At 37.2% G+C, this 27,094-nt stretch overlaps 1 protein-coding gene across 2 annotated transcripts in view; it reads right to left on the minus strand.

Moving 5' to 3' along the window:
- Positions 1-26,820, minus strand: part of LOC131943439 (tyrosine-protein kinase SRK2) — a 31,175-nt gene extending 4,355 nt beyond the window's left edge. Inside the window, exons 1-7 of one of the 2 annotated variants that reach the window (XM_059303568.1) lie at positions 26,677-26,812; positions 20,831-20,951; positions 1,500-1,648; positions 1,103-1,350; positions 840-943; positions 535-696; positions 195-359 (exon numbers count right to left, since the gene is read on the minus strand). In XM_059303568.1, coding sequence (XP_059159551.1) covers positions 195-359; positions 535-696; positions 840-943; positions 1,103-1,350; positions 1,500-1,637 — 817 coding nt within the window. In that variant the 5' untranslated portion in view covers positions 1,638-1,648; positions 20,831-20,951; positions 26,677-26,812. Of the gene's footprint in view, positions 1-194; positions 360-534; positions 697-839; positions 944-1,102; positions 1,351-1,499; positions 1,649-20,830; positions 20,952-26,676 lie in introns of both variants that reach the window. The other variant, XM_059303569.1, reaches the window with a different exon arrangement.
- Positions 26,821-27,094: the final 274 nt, after the last annotated feature.

The following is a 27,094-nucleotide window of genomic DNA, read 5'->3' on the forward strand; positions in this document are numbered from 1 at the left end:
AAAGGCAATATGGAATTACCCAACTTTAAAAAAAAAAGGTAATTTTCAGAATTTTAAAATATTTATAGCAAATTAATCTAAAATTTAAAGAAAAATAAAAAGTGAATATCAATCATCAATTTAATTAAAATTAATGATCTATGATCCAAAGGCTTATTGAAATAATTATGACAAGATAACTCTGAGAAACATACCAAGCCAAACTTCAGCAAACTGGCCACTGCCCAACTTTTTAATTAGATGCAAAGTATTTCTGTCTGTTACAAACTCATCATCTTTACCACGTTCCATAGCCCATATTAAGGATCGGGGTTTGACACATGTTGACACAAGTTTACAACACAATCCATCAGCTGAATCTGCAACCAAATAGATTTAACGTGAAAAATACCCTTCTGCAATTTACTGAATAATAATTGTTTATATAAAAAAAAAAAAAAAAACCGTTTACGCAAGCTTAAAACAATGTTTTTTGGTAATATTTTTCTTACGTTCATGGTTGAAATTAATCAAGTAACTTAAGAGAAAACAAACCTTGATAGTGTTTGACCAGATCTTGCAGTGACTGAAATACTCTTTGCTTTGTGATGAAGTAGCATTCTTTACCATCATTGGTTTTCTTGGTGATTATCTTATAGTGCTTGACTAAATACCCACGAAGCTCATCACAGTCTCGTACACTAAGGGTATAAGTATCTAAAAAACAAGATCTACCATGAGTAATTGAATAGATATGAACAGTTGCAACCTTTTAGAAAATAGCTAACTAATATAACAATAGTAAGTCCAAGTTATGTACTTTTAGCACAAGCATAATAAAAAAAAGTCTTGGTTCGTACCCGGAGACATCTCTCCTAAACGAATCAAAAATGTTCCCTTAGGATAATCAGGAGCTAGAAGCCACTCTTCTGAAGCATTTCGGCTCACTTTTCCGAAATACCAACTGGAAATTGAGTGTAATGTGTAAGCATTTGGAATTACAGTTGAATAAAATAAGTTTATAATCGAAAATAAAACAAATTAAAGTGGTGAAATGAAAAAAGTCTGCTTGGCTATAATAGCTAATGCGTAGGAACTGATTTAAGTATTGCCAGTAACTTACTCATGAGCCCTGTGCCTCTGTTCTCTAGGCGAAGGCGGGTACAGGTTTCTAGGCGGCGACGTCTGGTTCTTATAGTTGCTGACACCAGGAGGATCCCAACTTTCCTCTTGTATGGTGTCTGCCAAGCTTAGCAGAATGAAGTTGTCAGGGAAGCCTTCAACCCCTATACGCGGCACTTGTGTGCTCTTGCGACACATAGGGCAAGGAAAGTAGCCTGGCTGATTGCCGGGGTTGCGTCTGACATAATCCTATAATGAACCATATTACACACTGATATTTTATGCAGTTTTCTTACTCACAAATTAAGTATATTTATGTATTTAGTACTTTAAAAATAATTGATTAAAGTAGGAAATTTTTAACTTATTATTTAAATCATAAGAACATTTATCCTTACCTTGAGACATAGCTCACAGAATGAATGCAAGCAAGGCAGGGCCTTTGGGCGCCGTAACGGTTCAAGACATATCTTACAAGACAAGAAATCTTCCTGAAGTTTTTCCTTCAAACTATCGTTGGAGTGGAGTCTTGCCATTGTTAGCCATTCTAGAAATAAATGTTAGCCATTATATAAAATATGTCACAGGCTTTGCCATTGAGTATAAAGCAAATTCAAAAGGATACAACTTTAATACAGATTTAATTCACACTGACACACAACACATAAAAAGAACATCTACATTGTCAAAAACTTCAATGAACAGTCTAAGTTTTAAAAATATATTAAGCAATCTCTAACCATTATTCTCAACACAACTGTTCTAAATAAAATTTCTAAATGAACACTTGAGTTTAAATCCTGTTTTTAAAATAAAATGATGTGCAGATCCCTATCCAAACAAAAAGCTCTTGAGTTCAAGTGGAATGAATGTGGTAGAGGGATTGATATCCCTAGAAACATGTTAACTACTGTTAATTGAATCATGCCTTTAAAATAAAATAAAATAACAGACCAGACAATACATCTATATTTTATAGTATTAACATCTTTTTGTGATGAAGATAAAAAAACTAATTTGAGATGGTAAATGCGGTGGTGGGAATCTAAAAACAAGAAATATTAATTGGCTAACAAATTTCAGGTCTGATTAATTCATTTTAAAAGATGCCCCATGACAAAAATCTGTAGTGAATTACAACACTGCATTTCCAAAATGATTAACAAGTACCCCTTTAGTTATATCAAAGTTGACAATACACAATCCTTAGATACAAAGTATCAACTAACAATTAATATGCAATGCATAATTTATACTTAAAAAATTAATTAATAACATATCATAGAAAATTTAGAATGATCTGAACCATACTAAAAAAAACAACTAACTTTTGCAATGCAAGATTGCTGCCAAATGCACTGAACACGTATCAATCATTCATCAAGTTTTTATATTCCAACGACAAATGGCCCAGAAATAGAGAAGAGTATAAATGTCCAAAGCGAAGGTGTGAGAAACGATGCCCACAGCCTAGACGAGCGCAAAAAGCGAGTGCCATAATAACTGGAACATCACCTGGCCAACGAGTGCCAAATGACGGGATGTAAAGATCCCCCCCCCCTTCCCCCGCCCACACAGACCGGACTGCCTCACAATGAGGGAGCGGAAACATTTCCACGTGGTTACCTCCCCCTCCCCTTAACATGCCTGCTGAACACCTTTCGTTACCGACAACCTCCCCTGACCACGGGAAAATTTTACTGGAAAAAAAACATCGGCAGTAAAAAAAAAAAAGAAAAAGTTGCTTAGTAGATCTAATTAGATCAAGACTAGTACTAGTGAGGGGTAGGGAGGGAGGAAAGAAGATCGCTATTCATTTCTTAGCTTCAAGCAAGGAAAAATGTTCACAATATTTATAATTTAACATCTAATAACATGGCGCAGTTTGCATTACTACATTCTAAAAAAAATCAAGACCAATTATGTACAAAGTAGCAAGTGTACAAAGCTAAAAAATTATTATAAATGTAAAAAGCAGACTACATTAATAATAGTTTATTCATCCATAAATTGACATAACTGGTATAGAATGGAAAGTTTAAAATCAGTTTAATAACGAGTAGTTGCATACAAACCCCAAAAAATCTTTTGCACATTAAAGATACACCTTGAAAGCTGATTAAACAATACGAGGAACATAGTAATATAACTAGGCTATGAGCTAAGTCTTAGTAAAAACCAGTAAATTACATATGATGCAACTATATTGTAGCAATAAGCAATGTGAAAGATTTTTATAAAGCCGTTAGTTGGGCTCTTTAACTGGTCCAGGTAGGATTAGAGTTGGGCTTTTTAACTGACCCAGCTAGGATTAGAGGCTCTTTAACTGACCCATTAAGTGTAAAGATTATTACTCTGGCTTATATCTGATAACAGGTGTCACGTAGCAAGTGTGGCATACACGTTACAATGACCAGGTTACAGGTTAAAGTACAAAACTTCCCCCTCCATCCCCCCCCCCCCACTTTCTGCTAGTGTTCGCAAAAAAAAAGGGGGGCGGGCAACTTCGACGGGAAAGGGGGTCAAAGTTAAGCATTCGCGTAAAACCTGTTGTCAGTTTTAATTTAGCTAAAAGTCATTCAAGATATGCCCGGCGACGACTGCCCTTAACCCGAAGACATACAGCATACAGGTGTTTGACCCGCGCGGGGGAGAAGGAAACAGCTGTAAATTATGCTAGTCTCCCCCCCCCCCCCCATCCAGGTGCAGCCCGTACCTCTGTGCACACGAAATAACGTTCACCCAATCAGTCACGTGATAAACCCCCACCAACCCAGCAATGATACTTTAAATGTTTTTTTAAAAAAAACGTGTTGTTTTGTTTTATTTTATGCTTGCAACTTGCTAACCAAACGAACGAAAACATCAAAAAGCCATTTAAAGGTAATTACTTCCTGTGCTTATATTTTAAGCCTAGCAATTTTTTTTTAGTAGACGAAATTACACCCTTTCACTTGCCAGCACACAGATTGTTCAATTTCATCGGCTCGGGGAAAAAAAAAACTAAAAAAAAATTCTAAAAAAAAAAAAAAACTAAAAGAACAAAATACTAAAAAAAAAAAACGAAAAGAATATAAAAAAAAAACAAGAATGAAGATTGTAACTTATAAATCTTAGTTTCAGCTTTTAGCCGTTGCCGGTTAGCCATGAAAGGTTTAAGAAGAATGGGCCTCATCAAACGTACAGGAGAAGTGGATAGCTTTAGATAGGGTGCTAATGTGAAAGAGGCAGGGGATGTGACAGAACACGATAACACAACGAGCAGCCGGCAGGGGACACAACCAGTACAGTCGACAGGGGACATAACACTGGAGATCTGTCAACAAACAAGTGGGCCGCCTCTTGGAAACGTAATACGTTATTTGCAAAGAGATGTGAGAAGTGGAAGGACTGGGTGACGGAGAAAGATAACCTGTGAAACAAACTCTAGAAGGGGGGGGGGAGAGAGAGAGAGAAGGGGAGAAGGAAGTATCATGCAATAACAAAAGGCGGTCAAGAAGGAACAATAATTTTTAAAAATCGTAAGCAAAAATGTACATGATACAGTTAGAGTAGTGGTGGCCATATTTTTTTACTGACTGAAGCCATTGCGATTGCTCTTAGCGTGTGTGCTATGTGGTGCTCTCATGCAACGTTATGTTAGTTAGTGTAATATTGCATTATTTAATTTACGCAATTCCACTATTTTACATGTATTATAATGCGAATACTCCATTATGAAATTTAAAAAAGGGTAAATAACAAAACAAGACTGATGTTAAAACTGTCCAGGTAAGGCCAGTGCATGTAAGCCAACGCGCTAAGTTGCATTATCTGCATTGTACAAAATGTATATCAGTAAGCCACGCTTGTGTCGGCATGGTGTGGACAGGCAGTGTTTGGTTGGGAGGCAAACGCCGACAGACAAAGCAGTGCAAGTTAGACAAAACAATTCCTACTATAGTCATAAGGCGGGGGCGGCGTGGGAGAGAGGAAAAAAAATGTGTCTTGCTGATTCATTGTTTCCATTATGCAAGAGTTATGCTCAGTCTAATGGGCATTTTGAACTCGTGACCCACGGTGCGTGAACTGTGGAGCTTTTGTCCATGGGAAATCTAGTCTTCGCAATCAGGAGAATGTGCATTTAAAAAAAAAAGGAACAGGATACAAGTTTTAAAACTACAGCCCTCACTGGCACCGACTCGTCTAGCCAACGAGCGACCATGCAGACAGACTATCGATCTACCCAACTCGTCCTCAATATTGTTACAACCACCGCCTGTCACTACACAACCCTACCCAACTCAGCTACAACTACAACCACCGCCTGTCACAACCCAAGCCGTCGTCAACATTGTTACAACCACTACCTGTCACTACAAAACCCTGCTCAACCAGTCCTGTCAAATTGCTACAACCACCGCCTGTCACAACCCAACCCAACCTAAACACAGCTACAACCACCGCCTGTCACTACCCAACCCGTCTTCAACATTGCTACAACCACTGCCTGTCACTACCCAACCCGTCCTCAACATTGCTACAACCACTGCATGTCACTACCCAACCCGTCCTCAACATTGCTACAACCACTGCCTGTCACTACCCAACCCGTCCTCAACATTGCTACAACCACCGCCTGTCACTACCCAACCCGTCCTCAACATTGCTACAACCACCGCCTGTCACTACCCAACCCGTCCTCAACATTGTTACAACCACCGCCTGTCACAACCCAACCCAACCCGTCCTCAACATTGTTACAACCACCGCCTGTCACTACCCAACCAGTCCTCAACATTGCTACAACCACCGCCTGTCACAACCCAACCCAACCCGTCCTCAACATTGTTACAACCACCGCCTGTCACTACCCAACCAGTCCTCAACATTGTTACAACCACCGCCTGTCACAACCCAACCCAACCCGTCCTCAACATTGCTACAACCACTGCCTGTCACTACCCAACCCGTCCTCAACATTGCTACAACCACCGCCTGTCACAACCCAACCCAACCCGTCTTCAACATTGTTACAACCACCGCCTGACACTACCCAACCCGTCCTCAACATTGCTACAACCACTGCCTGTCACTACCCAACCCGTCCTCAACATTGCTACAACCACCGCCTGTCACAACCCAACCCAACCCGTCTTCAACATTATTACAACCACTGCCTGACACTACCCAACCCGTCCTCAACATTTCTACAACCACTGCCTGTCACTACCCAACCCGTCTTCAACATTGCTACAACCACTGCCTGTCACTACCCAACCCGTCCTCAACATTGCTACAACCACTGCCTGTCACTACCCAACCCGTCCTCAACATTGCTACAACCACTGCCTGTCACTACCCAACCCGTCCTCAACATTGCTACAACCACTGCCTGACACTATCCAGCCCGTCTTCAACATTGCTACAACCACCGCCTGTCACTACCCAACCCGTCTTCAACATTGCTACAACCACTGCCTGTCACTACCCAACCAACCCGTCTCTCAACATTGCTACAACCACTGCCTGTCACAACCCAACCCGTCCTCAACATTGCTACAACCACCGCCTGTCACTACCCAACCAACCCGTCTCTCAACATTGCTACAACCACCGCCTGTCACTACCCAACCAACCCGTCTCTCAACATTGCTACAACCACTGCCTGTCACTACCCAACCCTTCTTCAACATTGTTACAACCACCGCCTGTCACTACCCAACCAACCCGTCTCTCAACATTGCTACAACCACCGCCTGTCACAACCCAACCCGTCCTCAACATTGCTACAACCACCGCCTGTCACTACCCAACCAACCCGTCCTCAACATTGCTACAACCACTGCCTGTCACAACCCAAACCTACCCACCATTTCAAACACCGAACGAACCTTTACATCATTCAAATCGACCACCATTATTCTTTAACTAGCTATTAATGAGCAACAATAAAACTGCAACAAACAAGCCATCCTCCCACTGAAGCCCTGATACTTGTGCTTTGCCGTTTACAATTACAGGCGCATAGCTTTCTTGGCCAGATAACGTATCACTGTAGAGATCAACACAGGGCAGACAGCACTTAAAGATGCTATCTCAGACAGCACGATTTAACATTCACTATCTGTACATCTATCAGCATAGCCAATCTTTGTTTTAGACTTAATTTAAAAAAAAAAAATGTTTTACGATCGTTTCATTCAGGCCTGACAAATTAAAGCGTTTGTAAGGAAAGAAGTTTTTAAAAATATGTATGTAAAAACAAAACAAAACAACGGTGCTCGACTGCGTGGGGGCGTTTAATTGCGCGTGCAATTGTACAGACAACAATCGTGTCACGTTTGGAAAAAATAATTTAAGTCCATAGTTTAGTAGTAGGGAAGCTATCTGAAGAGATCATCAAGTAACACAATAACAGAGAAGTGAAATATATTCTTGTAAAAAAAAGTGATTTCAGTGACGCTATATGAAGAAGCGTTAAGTAACACGATGATATACAGGGAAATTGATAAATATTCTTAGCAATTTTAAGACCTCATATTTGTCGTAGTGTCACAAAGAGCCTACTATTCTTCAAATAAGGCGTCACAACCACAAACTAAGTAACTAAAGAGTAAAACGGATATGTAAATATATACATTGGTGTGTGCTTGTCATTAAGACTAGCCTAAAAAGTCAACATTTATTTACGTAATGTTGCGTTGAGCTGTTACGTGATGACCCTTCGAATACTCTCGGCCATTCACGTTAAATCAAGTGATTGATTTAAAATGAGTAACCTTAAAACTTGAATAAATAATTTATGCGAATAGATACATTTTTACTAAAATAATTACATTTCCGCTAAAAAGAAAAACCTAATTTTTCGCTATGTATCATACTACAATTCAAGTAGCAGCCAACTAAAGTTTTTTTTTATTGTTTTTTTTTTTTTTTAAATTCAACGGAACCTTAATATCATTAACATCGATAATACTAAAAGTTTTGTTGTTTTCTATATGAGTGTGTCTAAGCTGGAAGCGAAGTTATACAGTCTTTACGATCACTGTGAATTTTAATGCTGAATTGTAATCATATATTTAAGATTAGTCATCGGGCTCTAAAAAAAAAAAAAAACAGAAAGAAAAACAACACAAAAAAAAAGAAGAAAACAACCCGATATCTTTCCAGTCCAGATCTTACAGTGACAAACTACAACGTGGTTTGAAGGGGGGTAAAAAAATAAGGAATTCTTTGATCTACTCATGTATGTCACATTAATGCCCTAAATTTAACACCTTCTATTTCAACCAACTTAAACCAAACAGCTACGCGTTTGTATCAAAGCAAGTTAAATTGCTAACGCCTAATAAAGCACGAGTCAAAAGGAAGTCTGTCACAATGGTGAACACTTTGAAATCTCTTGCAGCCACGAAGAGCGTTGTGTTATCGCAGCTTGAAAGACTTGAAGAAATGCGTGAAAACGGGGAGACCAACGGATCGTGCTGGCTTTTTACGTGCACATAGTACTTTTATGTGTACAGTAATGAGAAAATATTAAGTGTTTTAACTTATATTAACTATACTACGTAGTACACCTCCATTGAATATAACCACAACACACACACATATATACATACACACACACACATTATATATATATATATATATATATATATATATATATATATATATATACATATATATCCCCCCCCCCGTTTTCCCTTCTGTATATTACCCTCGCATTATTGACTCTTAACATAAAATACGGATACGGTAATGTATAGTGTTATGGATAGGGATATAGTTAGCTAAAGGGATTCGTTATAGGTGAAGATTGGATTAAGTTAGGTAAGTAAACGTTCTGGGTAGAATAAGCTTATTCAGCACTTTTTCCTGTTTCGTACTCTATAGATGGCCAAGGTTAAGTACGAAAGTGCGATTATATATATATATATATATATATATATATATATATATATATATATATATATATATATATATATATTGAAATAACAATGTTATAATATTTATACTACGAAAGATAAACTCCAAAGTATCGTATCTTTTTTTTCTTTTTGCAAACTCCACTTTAAAAAAAAATGGTGATACATTTCTAGCAACAAAATAGGCCACTGTAAGGGAACAAGCGTATTTGAATGTGGAGAATAAGACCTACTACAGGTAGATAATTGAATAACCGGAGCGTCTAATCCCCAAACACCTACCCCGCGGTGCTCATGTTCCGTGTCACATTGTTGTGGTCACGTATTGTCAACAAAGCCGGTCAAAGACCGGATACCAGAGAGGAGATCTAGTACTGGGACACAGCCTACATACTAATGTCATAGTTTTATGTCACCATTATCTTTACCGTAAACTACTCAAACACAACGAACTTGGGTACTTCTGAGTACTGGTACATAGCCTACATACTAATGTCATAGTTTTATGTCACCATTATCTTTACCGTAAACTACTCAAATACAACGAACCAGGGTACTATTGAGTACTGGGACATAGCCTACATGCTAATGTCATAGTTTTATGTCACCATAATCTTTACCGTAAACTACTCAAACACAACGAACCTGGGTACTTCTGGTACTGGCAAAGCATGAGTCCTACAAGCACACGTCCGATAGTACTGAAAACACAACGATGCTAGATTAACTAAGCCAGATATAGATCAGGTACCGAGAAACGGTCGTACACTTTGTAGTTTTAACGTAACTAAAACGGTGACTACTTACTTTACACACAACGGCGATGGAAAAAAACGTAACCATTACAACACGATCACCGGTTCGTGCAGGTTATTTGTCCTATCGATTAACGATTTCCTTGGTTACTGAGTCAGCATGTAAAACCCAGCGATACATCACCTGGCTGGCTGAGTGCTTCTATAGATTTGAGTCATTCACAGAGCATTGACCGGTAGCCGAGAAATAAAAAGATCGCGGTATAGAATTCCCATATTGCGATTCGTTAACAATGAACGGGTCTCAAGTTATGACGTTATGAGACTTGTTTCAACAACGCAGCAACCGTGTTTTTGTAGTTGCTATGTTATAGGGGCACATATTCAAACTATTTATCAAGTAAATAAAAATATATACATTTTATTAAAATCAAAGTAGATTATGTTAATTTTTCATATAAAATTTATCAGCAATAACTTTAAAAAAAAAGCTATGACCACTCTTGCTTTATCTATGAAACGTGTACATGTTTTGTTTATTAGTGAAATGCGTGCCTATTCTGTTTAAACGCACACATAATTGTTTTAAAGCATTAACAGCTAAAGCAGTGAAGTGACCATGAAAGCGCCACATACCAGGTGCCGTGGACACTTCCGCACCCAGCTAAAGGATATTTTACTGTAAACACTAGGATTTTTTTTCTCCAGTAAAGCAAAGCAATTTTTTTTAAAGTAAAAAATTGAACGTAATAAGATATGAAAATACTATTTATAGTATACTATTAAAGTATAATAAGTTTTCTTAACGAAATGTACTCTTCTGGTATCTCGCGTTATTTAAATAGCAGCGGCGCGGCGTCCACATTTGCGGGTGTTTACCGTAAATGCCAGCCATCGAGGACTGAATCTCTTTCTCCCAAAGTTATTGGTGCTCACGCATTAACGGGGCGTGGGAAAACCATGATACACCGAGCATTTCATTAACACAACTCACAAATGGATGTAAGCTCGTAAAGGGAAATTTTAAACTGCCCAGGGACAAATGCGGGATTGGAACAAGCAAGATTGATCATGCATAAAGCAGCTACGTTAAAGAAATATGTTATCGGCAGTAGTTGAAATTGTGTACTGTTTTATCGCATTGTTACTATACTTGTGGATTTCATTCAGCGACAGGCGTTTGTAAAGAAAAATTAAATAAGATACTTCTTTCTAAGAATAGATATAAATTAACCGAGAACCTAGATATTTTGAAAAAAATGTTATGCACAAGAATATATAAAAATACTTCTTGTTTTGTTGTTTTTAGTTATTTTTTTTAGTTTCAAAACATTCTTATTTTATTTTGGCATAGATGCAAAATTGTTACCGACAAAACAGGGTTCCAATAGTTTCATCGCGATTCGTGCATTAGTAAAAATAATAGTTTTGGAGCAAAAAATAAATAAAAATATAAATATAGAAACAACACATTTCTGAAATGAAATCGATCGTGATAAAAACAAGAACAGCCGAACCATTTTAAAAAAAATCGTTACACATTTATTTATATACAGGCATGTTATATTTAGACCAGCGGTTTTTAACTGGTTTATTTTCTCCTGGATACCAAAACTATACACCTGGACAGGAAGGAAACCGCGAGGGCTAAAATTAAAAGAACAACCGGAAATCATTACCGAGAACGAAATTGTGTGCAGGAAGCCGTTACATCTCTTTTCCTCTTGTGGCCATCAGCCCACAACAGCGGCTTCCTCCCATCACCCTGTCTAAACACCCCTCCTTCCCACGCAATCAACCCATCAAACACCCACCCACTCATCCTTAAACAATCACAATTTGGGGACGAGAATGAAATTCAAATTGGTACGGCTTGTGACAGTGTACACGAAAATTACCTAGCTGGTGAACGGGGTCCCTGTGTTATCTAGGCCTTGAACGAAGTGATAAACTCGACAAACTATAGCAATGCGCTGGCGAACAGCACTGAACACTGTAAAATTATTATAAAAATTATACACACAGTAACTTAAAATATACCATTCATTAAAACTAAATAGTCAAAACGGTTGTTAAATTTTATGATAGAGAAGTACTTGAAAATTATCAACTCGTGAGTTTGAAAAAAACACACACCCTATAATACTGGTATTATCTTGATGGTTTCTCACAGATTTAAGTCACTGCCCTGTGCATGAAACACGATTTTCAACACCCCCTCCCCCTCAAATCCCAACAAACAAAGAACATTCTAAAGGCCGGACGTTTGTGCAAGTCGGGAAGCACAAACACAACAGCACACCATGTCCTAACGGCCGCCCTCAGACCGCTCGCCCCCACCAGACTACAAATAATCAAACTGTCCAGGTGCACTGAATTAACAGCCCTGACCGTTTGCAATCACCAGGATACACCTTAACACCCCCACCCGGATACACCTTAACACCCCCACAGGGATACACCTCAACACCCCCACCCGGATAGAGTATTAACCGCATTATTGAACTAAATATTATTAAAATCGACTTATTAGTTCTCCAAATTATTGCTTTACTATTCGTTGCTTTCTATCGCATTACTGTAATATGAATACTATATGCCATATGCCAATCAAGGTTGTGAGACAATATGGGTATTTTACCATCTATGTTCGGAGAAATTAAAACCAACAGAAATAAACGAGAGAGATAGAAAATTAGACCAGAGCGGGATCTAATTAAATAAGCGTATTATTCCTATAACTGCACACACTAAGCTTATTTAGCCTGTTCACTAACAACAATCAATGTAGCTTGATAACTCGATATACTTGTCTGATACGGCCATTCAGTTAAATTAGTTATTTTTCCGCCGGGCATAACGTTCTGATGTGGAACAGATAATTGAGTGAATAATCAGAATATGTAACACAAATTCGAAATAATTGACACTATTACAATAGAGCGTGTGTCGAGTTTAGGATACGGCGGTCACCTACATCAGTCCCAGTGCCCCCTAATTGTATGCTATACTGTTCTACTATTTCAAGTAATAATTACGTCATTTTAACCCTTCCCAACGGTCACTATAGTTTTATCAACATATCCCTTGTGAGCCCGAAATAGCCAGTAAAAGTAATACATGAATTGTATAATTCTACTTTAAAACAGTTCCGTGAGCCGCAAATTAATTTTTTAGTTTTCTTAGAACTTTTAGAACCAACATTAAAACAACAGTTAGGTGTCTTTATTTTTCAGTTACATTTTATCATGCCTAGTCATGTGACCAGCCCTGTTTTATCTCAACACGTTCCCCAAGCGGTTTTCGACCACTGCCCACAACTAATTAACTTATTTCTACATCGGACATATTAGTACTCCTTGCAAGACGTACCGAGAAAATACATTAGAAACCCTATCCACAGGATGAGTGGCACACGGCCCAACAAGAACTGGCAGCACACGAGTGTATCGTGTTTATGGAAACTTCGGACTCAATTAACTAAAAGCGATACACGATCGATTGACGTTAGAGAACAAAGGTTCAGTAACAACATTTCCCAGCTCGCTACCAAGCTAATTGATATAATGGTAATCACCGTCTTTTTGGGTGGGCTATGATACTAATTAGATGTATAAAAATAAGTCAGTTAACGCGAATATACACATTTTATTTAACATTCACGATCAGTTATATCAGGCAAGCAGCATGTATACTAGTATATGTATGGTAAGTTAAACATTGATAAAATTCACAACTATTAATAACTTTCTAAAAAAAAACCCGATATTTTAGAACGGTGACGTTGATTGGAGGGAAAACGACTCACTGCAATATGCGCAGTTATTTTCAACGTAGCACTATGGTATAGCACACGGGTTCCCAACCTGGGGGTCGCGACCCCCCTGGGGGTCGCGAAGGTCTTTCTGGGGGGTCGCCAACTGGTATACTAAACCTTAGTAATTTGAAACAAAACATAAATATTTAGAACAATTTTTTTAAAAATTCGGCTTCATTAACATCACTGGAAATGTAATAGAGAAGTAACAAAGCGCACTGTACAAAGTTGTTCTCAGTCACGAATCTATGAAATCTTCAAAACTAATACGTCTTTTGAGACGAGTCATTGGGAACACACCAAAAAATATATGGAGTTCTTTCGTCGGTAAGAAGCTAGTTGCAAACGTCAGAGACTTGATCGAACAGGAAGTTTTCACACAGCATTAGTGCAAGCATCAAATGAAGTCGTAATAGAAAATGCCAAGCAAAAAAAAAAAAAAAAAAAAAACAATAGGAGAAAATCTCATCAAACGCTGCATGTACGTAAATGTTAAATAACACATTTTTATTGAAATTAAGCTTTCACCATTGTTTGCTTTTCAAGTTGATAAATCAACAGACGTGAGTTCGTGTTCGCAGTTGCTGGTCTGTGTCTATATTCATGCGGATGATAGCAAAGAAAAGTTGCTCTTTTGTGAAGATAGCATGAAGAAAATAAATACCTTTTTTGAAACTGGATGATTAAAATAGGTTACAACGGCTGTGGGGGTTTGTACGGATGGTGCGCCATCTATGTTTAGCTCAAAATCGGGCTTTCAGAAAACAGAAAAGATTTAGCTCCCTAACCACTGCCCTAACCAATCGACATCAAGAGTCCATTGCTAGTATAAGTCGTAAATTATATAAAATCTGGAGCCTTCAAAGAACTGAGCAAAAACATTAATATAGATCACGAGGTTCTGCTCTTCTACACTACAGTACGCTGGCTGTCAAACGAAATGTTGTAAATTGTATTTTTTAATTGAAATCTGAAATCAAATTGTTCTTGGGAGTGCAAAGGAAACAAGACTTTTTGGTTTACTTAAAACGACATAGAGTGGTTGTAGAGAGTATCATACCTAGCAGATATGTTTGAACATCAGGATAAGCTTAACCTGAAGCTTCAGGGAAAATAAACGAATATTATAACTTTCCATCAAAGCTGCAAAATCGGTAAAGAAAACAAATCTTGGAAATATTGTAAATTTGAGAAACTCTGCGGTGTGGTAGATTAATCTGATTGTGAGATAATTAACATCTTGAAAGAAGCGATTTCTGGGCATCTTGAATCTCTTGAAAACGAACTGTATCGCTATTTCTCTGAGCTGAAAAAAAGAAGAATCTGCATTGACGCATTACCCATTCTCTTCTTCCCTTGATGTTGCCAGCATTCCCGAGAATTACAAGATGAACTTTTTGATTTGCAGAATGATTTCGCGTAAGATGAAAAACTGCACACACAATTTTGGTGTAGTATTCACCATTCATACCCAAACGTAAAATTGATTGACTTTTCGAGAATATATTTTCAACACTATTCTCCGATTAAAAACAAAATTAAGATAATTATAATGACATAGGTTGGCGTTAACAAAAATTTTTTAAATTAAAAACTTAACCACGAAGGTTTAGTGAATAGTATGCAATTATATTCATGCTATTAAAACAGTTATCAAGAGTAGTTCATATTGAAAGTCTACTAGAAAATCTTATTTTTGTGCTTATTAATTTCCATACTAATTTCGGCTTTTTAATTCTATGGGGGTCGCGGGTAACTTACTTTTTATAAAAGGGGGTCGCCACTCGAAAAAGGTTGGGAACCACTGGTATAGCACATGCAGAAACTCGCGGTGTGTGTGTGTACGTTTTCAAGTACCGTACGACCATCGCTATACTCGTCTTAAAATGTTAATGAGCGGAACAAAAGCGTAATGTGACAGAGCGTGTGTTATTTTCTAACCAGATCTGAGTGTTGCCAAAAGCTGTGTTGATATAATGTCATGTGTCACTGAGGGTTAGCGGGGGCAAAAAATTGAGTGTGCGTGAGACATGTTTATTTTCCATGCTTGGCCTGGGACGCCGTTGTGTCAGGCTCGAGTGGTAGGGTGGGGTGGGGGGGTATTTTAGTAGACTGTGGTTAGTGTGACATACTCAGATGCAAGTGGTAGGGGGGGGGGAATTATTGTAGTAGACTGTGGTTAGTGTGACAGATACAAGTGGTAGGGGATGGGGGGGGGGGAATTATTGTAGTAGACTGTGGTTAGTGTGACAGATACAAGTGGTAGGGGATGGGGGGGGGGGGGAATTATTGTAGTAGACTGTGGTTAGTGTGACAGATACAAGTGGTAGGGGGGATGGGGGGGGGGAATTATTGTAGTAGACTGTGGTAGTGTGACAGATACAAGTGGTAGGGTGGGATGGGTAGGGGGGGGGGAATTATTGTAGTAGACTGTGGTTAGTGTGACAGATACAAGTGGTAGGGGGGATGGGGGGGGGGAATTATTGTAGTAGACTGTGGTAGTGTGACAGATACAAGTGGTAGGGTGGGATGGGTAGGGGGGGGGGAATTATTGTAGTAGACTGGGGTTAGTGTGACAGATACTCAGATACAAGTGGTAGGGTGGGGGAATTATTGCAGTAGACTGTGGTTAGTGTGACAGATACAAGTGGTAGGGTGGGGGAATTATTGTAGTAGACTGGGGTTAGTGTGACAGATACAAGTGGTAGGGTGGGGGAATTATTGTAGTAGACTGTGGTTAGTGTGACAGTGGAGAAATCTAGAACTGACTGTGGTGTCAGACACGAGTGGTAGGGCGGGGTGGGAGAATTATTGTAGTAGACTGAGGTTAGTGTGACAGATACAAGTGGTGGGGGTGGGGGGTGGGGGAGTTATTGTAGTAGACTGTGGTTACGATGACAAAACTAGAAAAATCTAAAACTGACAGTAGAGTTGAGTAGAGTATCAGACTCGTGGTAGGGTGGGGAATATTATTGTAGACAGCTTAAAGTTAAAGTTACTAATTGACAAAACCGGACAAATCAAAAATTGACAGTAGTGTCAGAAACAAGTGGTAAGGGCGTGAGTATTGTAGTAGAATAAGGCTTAACTGTCAATCTAAAACTATTAAATATTAGTTATTTCGTCCCCTTTAGCGACTTACAGGGTCCATAGCCAAATCCCAAAAGAAAATTCAAGGGTTTTTCAAGGTTTTCAAGGTGATTTTGGGGGGAATTTCAAGGTAAAAACTACCACTTACGGGCATTACAATGAGGGTTATGTATGTTTTTTGCACACACAATTTTTAAAATAATTTTGGTGTTATTACAAAATTATCTAAGTCAGGAGATTGTCTGAGAGTCCAGCATAATCCCTTTTGCAATCAGTATCTTTGGTGTCAAATGACAATCCTTCAACTTCTATTTTCAGAAAAACCTCTTTCAACACTGGCTTGACCATGTGACAGAAGCAATAGATCTCTAACAATTTTCCAAATGTTCACATAAGAAATTTTGCTACCAAGCTGTTCTATGAAAAAACTGTCCAGCCTATCATGTGCTCTATTAAATTTAGATAGACAACCATTTAGAGTACATGTATCTATGAATGTTGAAAATTGAAACAGAACTTGGTCACACTCAGCTGATTTCAGTTTCCATTTGTTGACTAGGATGTGAAGAATTCCCTTCATTTTTTGGTGAACTGGCTCTATTTTTAAACATTTGCATTAGGCTAAGTCTCTCACTAATGACTAAAGAAATGAAGATTTCAACAAAAAATTTGATGAAAATCCTACCAAAGTTGTCTTACAATCAGATTTGAAATTGAGAATTTGAAGCTCACTTGCTTTTTTTTTTTAAATTTTTTAGAGACTTTATTAGAGAGTCAGCAACAAACCCAACTTCAATTGAATGACTTGTCAATGTCAAGTGCTAATCAGAATCAGGTCATTATACATAAAAGGAAGCATTGGTTCGTCTGTCTGATAGTCTTTTAAAAAGGACTCTGCACACATATAGAAACAAAAAAAAAACCTAGCTATGCTTGTAGAAATTATCCGCTTAATGTCATAAATGACCTCACGGTTTTTAAAAGATTTTACCTCCCCCCTCCCCTCCATCACACATCACAAAAAGCCAGGCCCCGCCCTCTATAATGACATCACACCTCAGCCTATAACCCCTCCCTCCCCCCCCCCCCCTCATAATTGCAGTTAAATTTTTCTTAAAATACGATTTTTTCCCAAAATCTTGTCTGAACTCTGTCAAAATAGAGTATTTTAATCAATTCCTTTTACAATTTATTAAAACAGTTTTCTAAAATGCTAAAATTCGTTTTCTAACATTGCTTTCAAATAATGCCAAAGTGTGATGTCACACCATCTGACCCCCCCCCCCCCTCCCCTCATCACACACCGTCACATGATTACGGATCCCCCCTCCCCCTACGAGTGTGACGTCATTTATGGACGACCCCAATGTCCCCACCTATGATATACATGATGACGTAAAGAAATATCGTGGATGTTTTAAGTTAGTTTCTATCGCGGAATAACAAAATTAAGTTGTTTTTTTAAACAATTTCACAAGTAACTCCGCTAGTAATACTCATGTCAGAGATGTAGCCGCCCGACAAAGTGAAAAGCGGATTTTTTTTTACAAGCGGATGGGAGGGGGCAGTGACAGCGGCAATTTTCTCAAACACGGTAATTCGAGGCTTCTTAAACATTTCAAGGACGTTTTACCACAGTAAAAAGCAATTAGATCTAGACCCTGCTAGATGGTGTAACTAAATTATAGCAGACCTACATATTTTGTTCAATGACCTAAAATGATGCAGATCTAGTTTTTGTTTTCGCTTAAATCTAGCAGTAAGCCCAATATTAAAGATAACCACGTTAAAATTAGATAAACAGCGTTTGTAGAACTGCCTTGACCGTGAGACACTACTGTGCTCGCGCGTGGTCTCGTGTCGTAGGTCTTACGGTCAGCGCGACCTTGAAGTGAGAGGTGGTAAAAAGTGTCTGTAAAGTTGAGTGAAAACAGCACAGTCATAGTCCTTCAAATTATTTTTCTTTTCTTTTGATAAATACAAATTTTTTTTTACGTCGGCGCAAAATCTTTCCTTTTTTATAGAAGACAATCGGCGATGCTAATGAGCTGGTAATGTTAGGATTTAGTTTTTTTTTAATTACACAGCCTAGCGGTAGTCCATTGATGACGTCACGTAATTAATGCGAATTTTACCCCAACCTCTATGGTCATAAATAACCAGACAGCCACGTCAAGAATGACATCAAAAAGTTCTGTCTACAGCCTCACCCATCTGATACAGCCAATGTGTATTTGGCCCATAGCACACGTGAGATTGACGATTACGTCATTTGCTATTGGTTTTTTTAACGAACGTGATAAATATGCCTATTGGCATTAGGAAATCTTGTTGGTTAATAGTTAAAAATCTAGATCTAGATCCACGACTATATTAATTATTAATATATTGCGAGGTCACTGTAAGTTGAGATGGACCTAGAAGACCTTCTAAGGTCGCAGTGACCGAAACATCTGCTATCGTGGGGTACACAAAGAACCGTGATTGATCTAGGTTCGTAAAAACGTGTCTTCTCGCACATCTAAAAAAACAGAACACAATAATTTGATAAATTATGTCTCGCTATTTACCCGTAATTCCGCAGCTACGTTTCGCCCTTTTGTGATTAACCCACACCGAGAAAATTTTAATTTAAATAAATAGCAACCAACGCTCGCATAGTTCAGGCTATTCTTTTTTTATTTAAACCTAAGGCTTATTTTCTTGAAGAAAAAATATTAGTTCTAGATGTAGGTTTAATTATAATCGAGATAATTTCCATGCGCGACCAGAATTTTAATGATTTAGGCCACATTCCAATTTTTTTCTTTACGGACATCACCGATCAGGAGACAACAGACCACTCGCGGGGTCAATAAAGTTCACAATATAGAGCCAACGACTGCCGAGATATTGTCGGGAAGGGATTTGGGGGGGGGGGGGGGTCGATTGTTATGATTGAAGATGTTTGAAACCATAGAACCGGATAACACGGAAATTTAACACAAGAAAAAAAAAGGTCGACACTAAATCGATTTTGATGTTTACTGTGGGCTTTTGCGTAACATTTGCGGCCTAATTCCGCAACAGGGATGTCAAAATCGAAAAATTACGGACAAAGCCGTACAAGTAGGTAGGCCCTAACAGACAACAATGAATCTAGATCTAGAATCTAGTAACTCGTTCGTAAACGGAGATACCCGAAAAACGATGCTAAATTTAGCCCTCGGCTATCGTTTACGTCACGATCTAGAATCTAGGTTGGGAAGAGCCTATGCAAAACTGGTCAGGTTGAGGTCATACCGCGAGGCTCAGCAAGGGAGAGGGTTGGAAATAGTGGACTCTGAAGTTAACGCAGACCCACGGCAAAAAAAAAAGCCAGAAAAAATTTAGATCCATCAGAATTGAGTTTTTTTTAAATTCGATTTACGCACGGTTTTCAAGGTTTACCTATAAAATTCAAGGGGTTTTGCTCATTTTTGGGGAAATTCAAGGGTTTTTCAAGGCCTTGAGATGTTTTTTGGAATTCAAGGGTTTTTCAAGGATTCAAGGTCCGCTACGGACCCTGGTACTAAGTACATTCAATTGCGTCTGAAAATCTTGAGCATTTCATTTATTTTCAAGTGTCGCCCAAGTTAGACCCGTTAAAGAAATGTATGACTTAAAAGAAAACGCGCATTCACGAATATATTTGCAATCTCAAAATGTAAAAAAAAAAAAGCTTATTAAACAGACTATGCAAATCTTAACGTAAGCCTGTAGCAAAACAAAATACGCTTAAAGCACGCGTTCCGGAAATGGCATGTGCGATGCGACATGGGAGGGGCTGATATGACAACGTGCGACACGAGATAAACCGCCCTCTCCCCATAACCCCCCCCCCCCAGGACACTTAACAGATGAAAGCCATACAATGCGTGACAACATAAAATAGTAAGTTTTAACACAAGCTTTATAATATATTGCCTTAACATTTGTTTTTTATATAACATAATTTTCTTAGTGCTAGATGCATTGAGAATGCAAACGTGTGTTTCGTACAAAGAAATAGTAGATCTAGTAGTTGGCTATGCTTTATTGAGTTTATTTTTGCAATTTCTTCAGAGCGTTTAACCATGCGTGTGCATTACTCATCGCACACGTTAATACTGTCATATAGTGAAAATAAAATCTGCACTTACCTAAAGTTACCAACTACATTTTAGCCACAATCCGATAAAGTCTACATTAAAATGGATGATGTCCTACTATAAAGGCATATCATGTATCCTTCAATCGTAAAACAGGTTTCTATAACAAGTGCTGAAAAAAAAGTTCAAATGAATGCACAGTTTAGACCGGCAGGGTAGGTGACCTTTCAACTATGGACAATTTGAATATTTTTATCACGGGACAAATTGTAACAAATAAATGTCAATCTTGCTAAGTTGTACACTAGGAAAACAGAACATTGAGATCGCTTAAAAAATAAATCACCCATTACGAAGTTTAAAAAAAAAAATCTTTAGTAAGAATACAAGCTAGATCTACTTAAAAAAAAACTCAACATAGCAATCAAACTCTAAATGCATTTGAACCAAGAAATTAATCACGTAAGATATAAATACATCCATTAAATGAAAGAGCATGAAAATAACTATACAACTACATCTACAACCCAAACCCAGCCCCAAGTATTAACTAGTCTACTTCCATAAAACCAATAAGAGAAGTGGACCAACACAGGAGAGGTAATTGAACAGTGCGTGGGTTACCATGACGTGCATGGTGGTACAGTCGTTTTACATTTTTTTTGTTACTGTGGCTGAGTAAATGGGACCACTGGATCAGCTAGGGTTCAGCAAAGAAGAGCCCCATTTAATAAAGCAAGTATACCCTCACAATGGGCAATACCCTCACTAACACATAGTGTGGACAAATGAAGTGTAACAGGGAATCAACTTCTTATGACTCAACACGATTCTTAAAGAATAATAGATACGATAATTAAAAAAAAAAAAGTTATTTGAGTAAAGATTCGATTTATGTTACTTCTAAAATAATTTAGACAGCTGCACATAAAAACAAATATTAAAACTAAATGTATCACATTTGGTAGTAGAGCGGCATTATTTGGTCTGACACATTTCAACAGATATATGACCAGATTTTGGACTATCGTTTTTTTTTTAATTTTCAAAACCTTTTGGATTAATTACTAAATTATAACTTAATATAGCAATCCTATAAAAAAAGATGTTTTTGTTTAAAGCCTTTTTTAAATTGTAATTTTCTTATTTTAAACAAAGATTTTTTTATTTCATTAATTTTTCTAAATGAAATGAAAATTACCAAACCATATAGACCAACTAATGTTGGTGGGGTTAAATGGTTGAGACAAAGACCGATGGCTAGCAAATCTCAATTTTGGACACCCGGTGAGCATGTAGGATGACTGAGTCCACCCAGTTCTAATGGGTACCTGACTCACAATAGGAAAACCAAGGCGGTTGGGCACAGTGCTGACCACACTATTCCCTTATTATACGCCAAAGTCATTAAAACATACATAAAACATTTCATCAGTCCTACGTATCTTGGGCACAAATGGAGAAAGATGATGATAGAGTCCATTATTTAACTCATGTTAACTGTTAATGTAAATTTGTATTATTTTATTACTACTTAACAATAACTGAATTTTGTATTCATAAACAATTTGTAACAATGCCCCTGAGGCATGAGTAATTTGTAAATTAAGGCATACTCTAATGAATATACTTATTCTACAAATTCCCTAAAAGCTCTTTGACAATAATCAACAAATAAAATGACCCTAAATATGTTTCAAATATCAAAGGTGAACATTGTAACCATAATTTCATTTTATGAAAGTAATACTAAAATGTCTTAACTGTAAATGTCTGTGTGATAGACAACATGATCTACAAGAAAAACTGAAGTTTGATATTTTTTTTTCAGATTTGAGATAAATATAAAAAACCCACTCAAACACCCAATGACATAGGGTGCAGGGGAGAGGGGAGGAGAAATGCGAGAAAAGAGCAAAATTTTGGACTGTCACTATGACCAATTCCTGGTTAAGCCACTGAAAACACCAGAGTAAAAATAATCTTTCTGATAGTAACCAAGTCATTATTTATGTTTAAGGAGCATTTGCTTGCTGTTTAAAAGGTACTGAAATTAAATTGCCATCCCCATCAACAAAACACAGGTAGAGGATTCACTATGAACTCACTAGTTAAGAAACCTGTATAGCATATGCCATAGCGGCGTGAAACAATTTAAGATTGCCTGTGACATCACTAGATCTATTACTTTCTCCCCAAAATTAACCATTTCAAATATATACAGTGTAGAGTGAAATATATGTATATCCACATGAAAATGAAAAATAGAGACACATTTCTAAGTAAGATTTCAGTAGAGGTGAAGTCACATCCTTGATTTAAATAAGGTCTAGCCTCAACAAAAATAAATAAAAAATAACTAAATTTACCGCTAGCAACCAAAAATACATAAACAACAATCACGACGAAGTACAACTGCATAGTAAAAATAAAACACGACATGCATTATACTGGATATCCCATTTCACATAAAATTAACAACAAAAAAAAGGTAGTCAACTGAATAAGGCGGCCACAATTAATATTAACATTAGGAGTATATACTTTTAAAATGTAATATGTGTCAAAGGAATGAATATTTAGGATAAGGAGATGGTCTAATCCTAATCAGCTTTTAAAAAATCAACAAGACGTTTGACAACCAAAACATGGATTGTGCAAAAATTAAAAGTAATGTACTTAAAACCAGATTATATCTGCCTCTATCATAGACTGTACTTCGTGTAAGTCTACTGAATCATTTGTTTACAAATTTCCTGCTCTTCCTAGAAAACTAAATTATGGGCAAATGATTTTCAAAACTTTGTGTTATATTTAAACTGCAAGCCATCTAGGAGAGGCTAATGCAAAATCAAACAGTTGCTGCATTGCAGATTTTACTTGGGTGGACAATGGCTATCCAGAAAGATAAGCAGACTAAGTCAATGGGCCATATGGTGCATAATATGATGACAAATAATACTTAATTGCGATGGTAAAGTGTGGTCAGATCTTTACTTTCCCCTTCTCACAGGATGGACTAAAGCCTGTCCAACGATTAATGAGAGGTCTTAAATCAAGACTTTGTGGTTAGAAGTCTTTGCTAATTTCCCCAACCATGCCGCCCCATGCTTTATATAAAAATATCAGCATGTCATCACTATATATTCCTATCTATAAGAGTACAGTTTGAAAGTATTGAAAGCTTTGATATGTTGAGGAATCATACAAAAGCGTATCCAGGTTTTTGGATTAATTTATAGGGGATCAGCATGTGCAGAAAAGGTACACAACATAAATATATATAATATTATTATATATGTTCTTTAAACATTTGCATTTTAAACTTGTGCGTGCCAGTCATATCATTAATTACCGTTGGGAATAGCCCCAATATGGTTATTCCCAGTCACTGAGTCAGCTTTCATTTCATGCAAAATACGACTGGGAATATCTTATATAAAATAACAAAAGCCAGAGTAGTGAGGTATAGATTAAAAGAGAAGTGCTATTTTTATTGTGATATATTTTAAATTACTAAAACTAAATTTAAACTTATTTTTAAATTAATAATATACATTATGCATTAGTTTAGTTGGTACTTCACACTCATGACACTGCTATTCAACTGTTTTAAAACTCATATAGAATAAATTATCAGGTGAAACGACTTGTCCTTTTTAAACAGTTTTTATTCATGTTTCCATCGCAAAAATGCATACAACAAAAACAAATTAACGCAAGTAACGCTAAAAATTTTTTTTGGATAAAACAATATCTAGTACATATAGAACTAGAAGACATCTACCAATCTAGTCTGCGAGTATTACATCTTTTTTTAAAAATATTTGTTAATAGCATATTTAAATCTACTATGTAATTGAAAGAATTTATCAGACAACTCATAGGCCTGAACATCTAACATTTAGTATGATTTAGATGACAAGAAAAATGAGGCATTGTAATTCTGTTTAGTAACTTAAGTAACTATGTGCAAGCGCATCTTCTTCCTGCTAGAATCAGCTTTAACCTATCGAAGCGTCTATTCATAGTGGACTGTGAATAGCCGTATTAGGGCTATTCACAGTCGTCATATTTTTTTCTAGATTTAATTTTGAAATACCTCATTAGGCATGAAGATGTGTGGTCGAGTGGACATGGGGAGTGGCTGTGGTGCCAGAAGGTGCGGGTTCAAACCCATCAGATGCCTTATCGCTGTGACTATTAATGTGTGCCTCTTTTAATCAAATATTTTTTTCTTAGTTACGCATGGAATGGTCATAACATTTGTTAACTTTTTTTGTTTGTGACGTAATTGTTGGCATTTCAGAAAAAAAAACCTGTCCCATAGATTTTTGCTAAGAGAAAAAATACATCACAAAAGTGTGATGGGAACTGAATTATAGCTGATGAAAAAGGACATCCTATTTCACCTGATATTTACTTTATGTGATAATGTGAATTTTTAATGGTAATTGATTATTGAATAGCAATGTGAACAACCAACTAAACTGATGCTTAGGCCTAATTAGTATTATTTATTTAAAAATTACTAGATCTATTGGTCTAGTATAGATTTAGAGTGCATAATTGTCAATTTGATCATCTATGACCAACGTAGCCTGTAGCAGATATGTCTGATATGGGCCTAAAAGCTAAACTAAACTTTAACCATAATAACTTTTTAATAAAAAAATAACACAATCAAAATAGTATAGGCCCACTGCTCTCTTAATCTATACCAGGGGTCTCCAAACTTTTCAGTCCGAGGCCCGCATTAACTATCAAAATTCACTTCGAGGGCCAGTTTCTTCCAGGCATGTCTTTGATTTTTCTGGACAAAGTTTTTCAGACATCATCAACAAACGTTTTTCCCCTGGACAAAAAGATCTCCGCGGGCCGGATTAGAGGACTTTGCGGGCCGCATCCGGCCTGCGGGCCGTAGTTTGGAGACCCCTGATCTATACCTCACTCCCCAGTCACAATAAATGCTTTTATTATTGTAAGATATTATTTACAGCCGTATTTAGCATGAAATGACAGCAGACTGTGAATAGCCCCTATACTCAATAGGCTATTCCCTAGATTCTAGATCTAGTCTAATTCAGAATTCTAGATAGATGATGAGATTTATCTAGATATCTAGATTTAGATTCTAACTCCAGCTAGACTGCTAGACTCATACTTTATTAACTAGATCTAATCTAGATCTAGCTGCCTATTTTAGTAGCCTAGGCCTATTTAATTTATTTAAAATTTAAATAGGCCTAGATCTAAATTTAAGTTTACTGTGTAACTGTAAGGTAAAGTGTGTAAAGTAAGGACAGGGGCTAAATAAAATTGAATAAATTTAAGTTGTCTAGGCCTATTATTTATTATAAGTAAAATAGCTTGAATAAACTCGAAGACGGATAGAGCTAAGCTGCTAGACTAGACTAGAGAATCTTATTGCCGAAAAGCTCGTCAATAATGAGTAGATCTACTCAAATCTATGGCCTAAACTAAAAATTAAAATTACTAAAATAACAGTTTCAGTAACAGTAACAAACACAGTCAGTAACAGCTCAGAAGAAAGAATTCAATTCTAAATATTCAACCAATATTAATATTGTATTAATAAAAAGTAAGAGTACAATATAAATATAGATCTAAATTCAGACCTAGATTAGATTCTAAATCTAATACAATGAGAAATGTAAGGCAAGTAAAGAACTAGCCTTTCCTATTACTCCGTGTATTTTAATGGATCTACATCCACAGGAAGTGGCGGCGGCCATGTTTAAGACCCTTAGTATACATTCCCTTCGTGTCTGCTATCAAAAGTAGATTCAGCTATTTTATTCTAGCCAAAATATGAATGTGTTGCGTCTGTACCTAACTAAATACTGGTGATATATCAGTTAAAGTTGAAATCTTACCTTAATAGAGTCAATTATGGCATGATTCTTTTGAGCGTAGGTACGATATCAAACCATAGTTTGGCCTAGGCCTAACATGAGCCACTTTTAGGAGAGTGGAGATATGCAGAGGTCAAGGTCACCTCAATACTAGAAGGATTTTCCCTCATGTGACGTCACAACATCCGCCACATTCCCGCTAAAACAGAGTAGTTTTCATTGATAAAGTAACTACAGTGGAAAGCGAATGTTGCTGCGTAGAAAAAATGGAACAAGCGGCTAATAGATATGGGCAAGGCGCCCAAAGCGGATGTTGTCTGTAAATAAGAGTGACTTCTGAATGAAATGTCTACAGCCCTTATTCAACAACGTCGTATTTTATGTGTTTTTATGGGGAGGGCAGTAGCGTATAATGTCTAGGCTATATGCTTATATTATG

This window comes from Physella acuta, unplaced genomic scaffold, assembly GCF_028476545.2.
Source record: "Physella acuta isolate Inbredline_101_S28 unplaced genomic scaffold, ASM2847654v3 ptg000456l, whole genome shotgun sequence".
Lineage (NCBI taxonomy): Eukaryota > Metazoa > Mollusca > Gastropoda > Physidae > Physella > Physella acuta.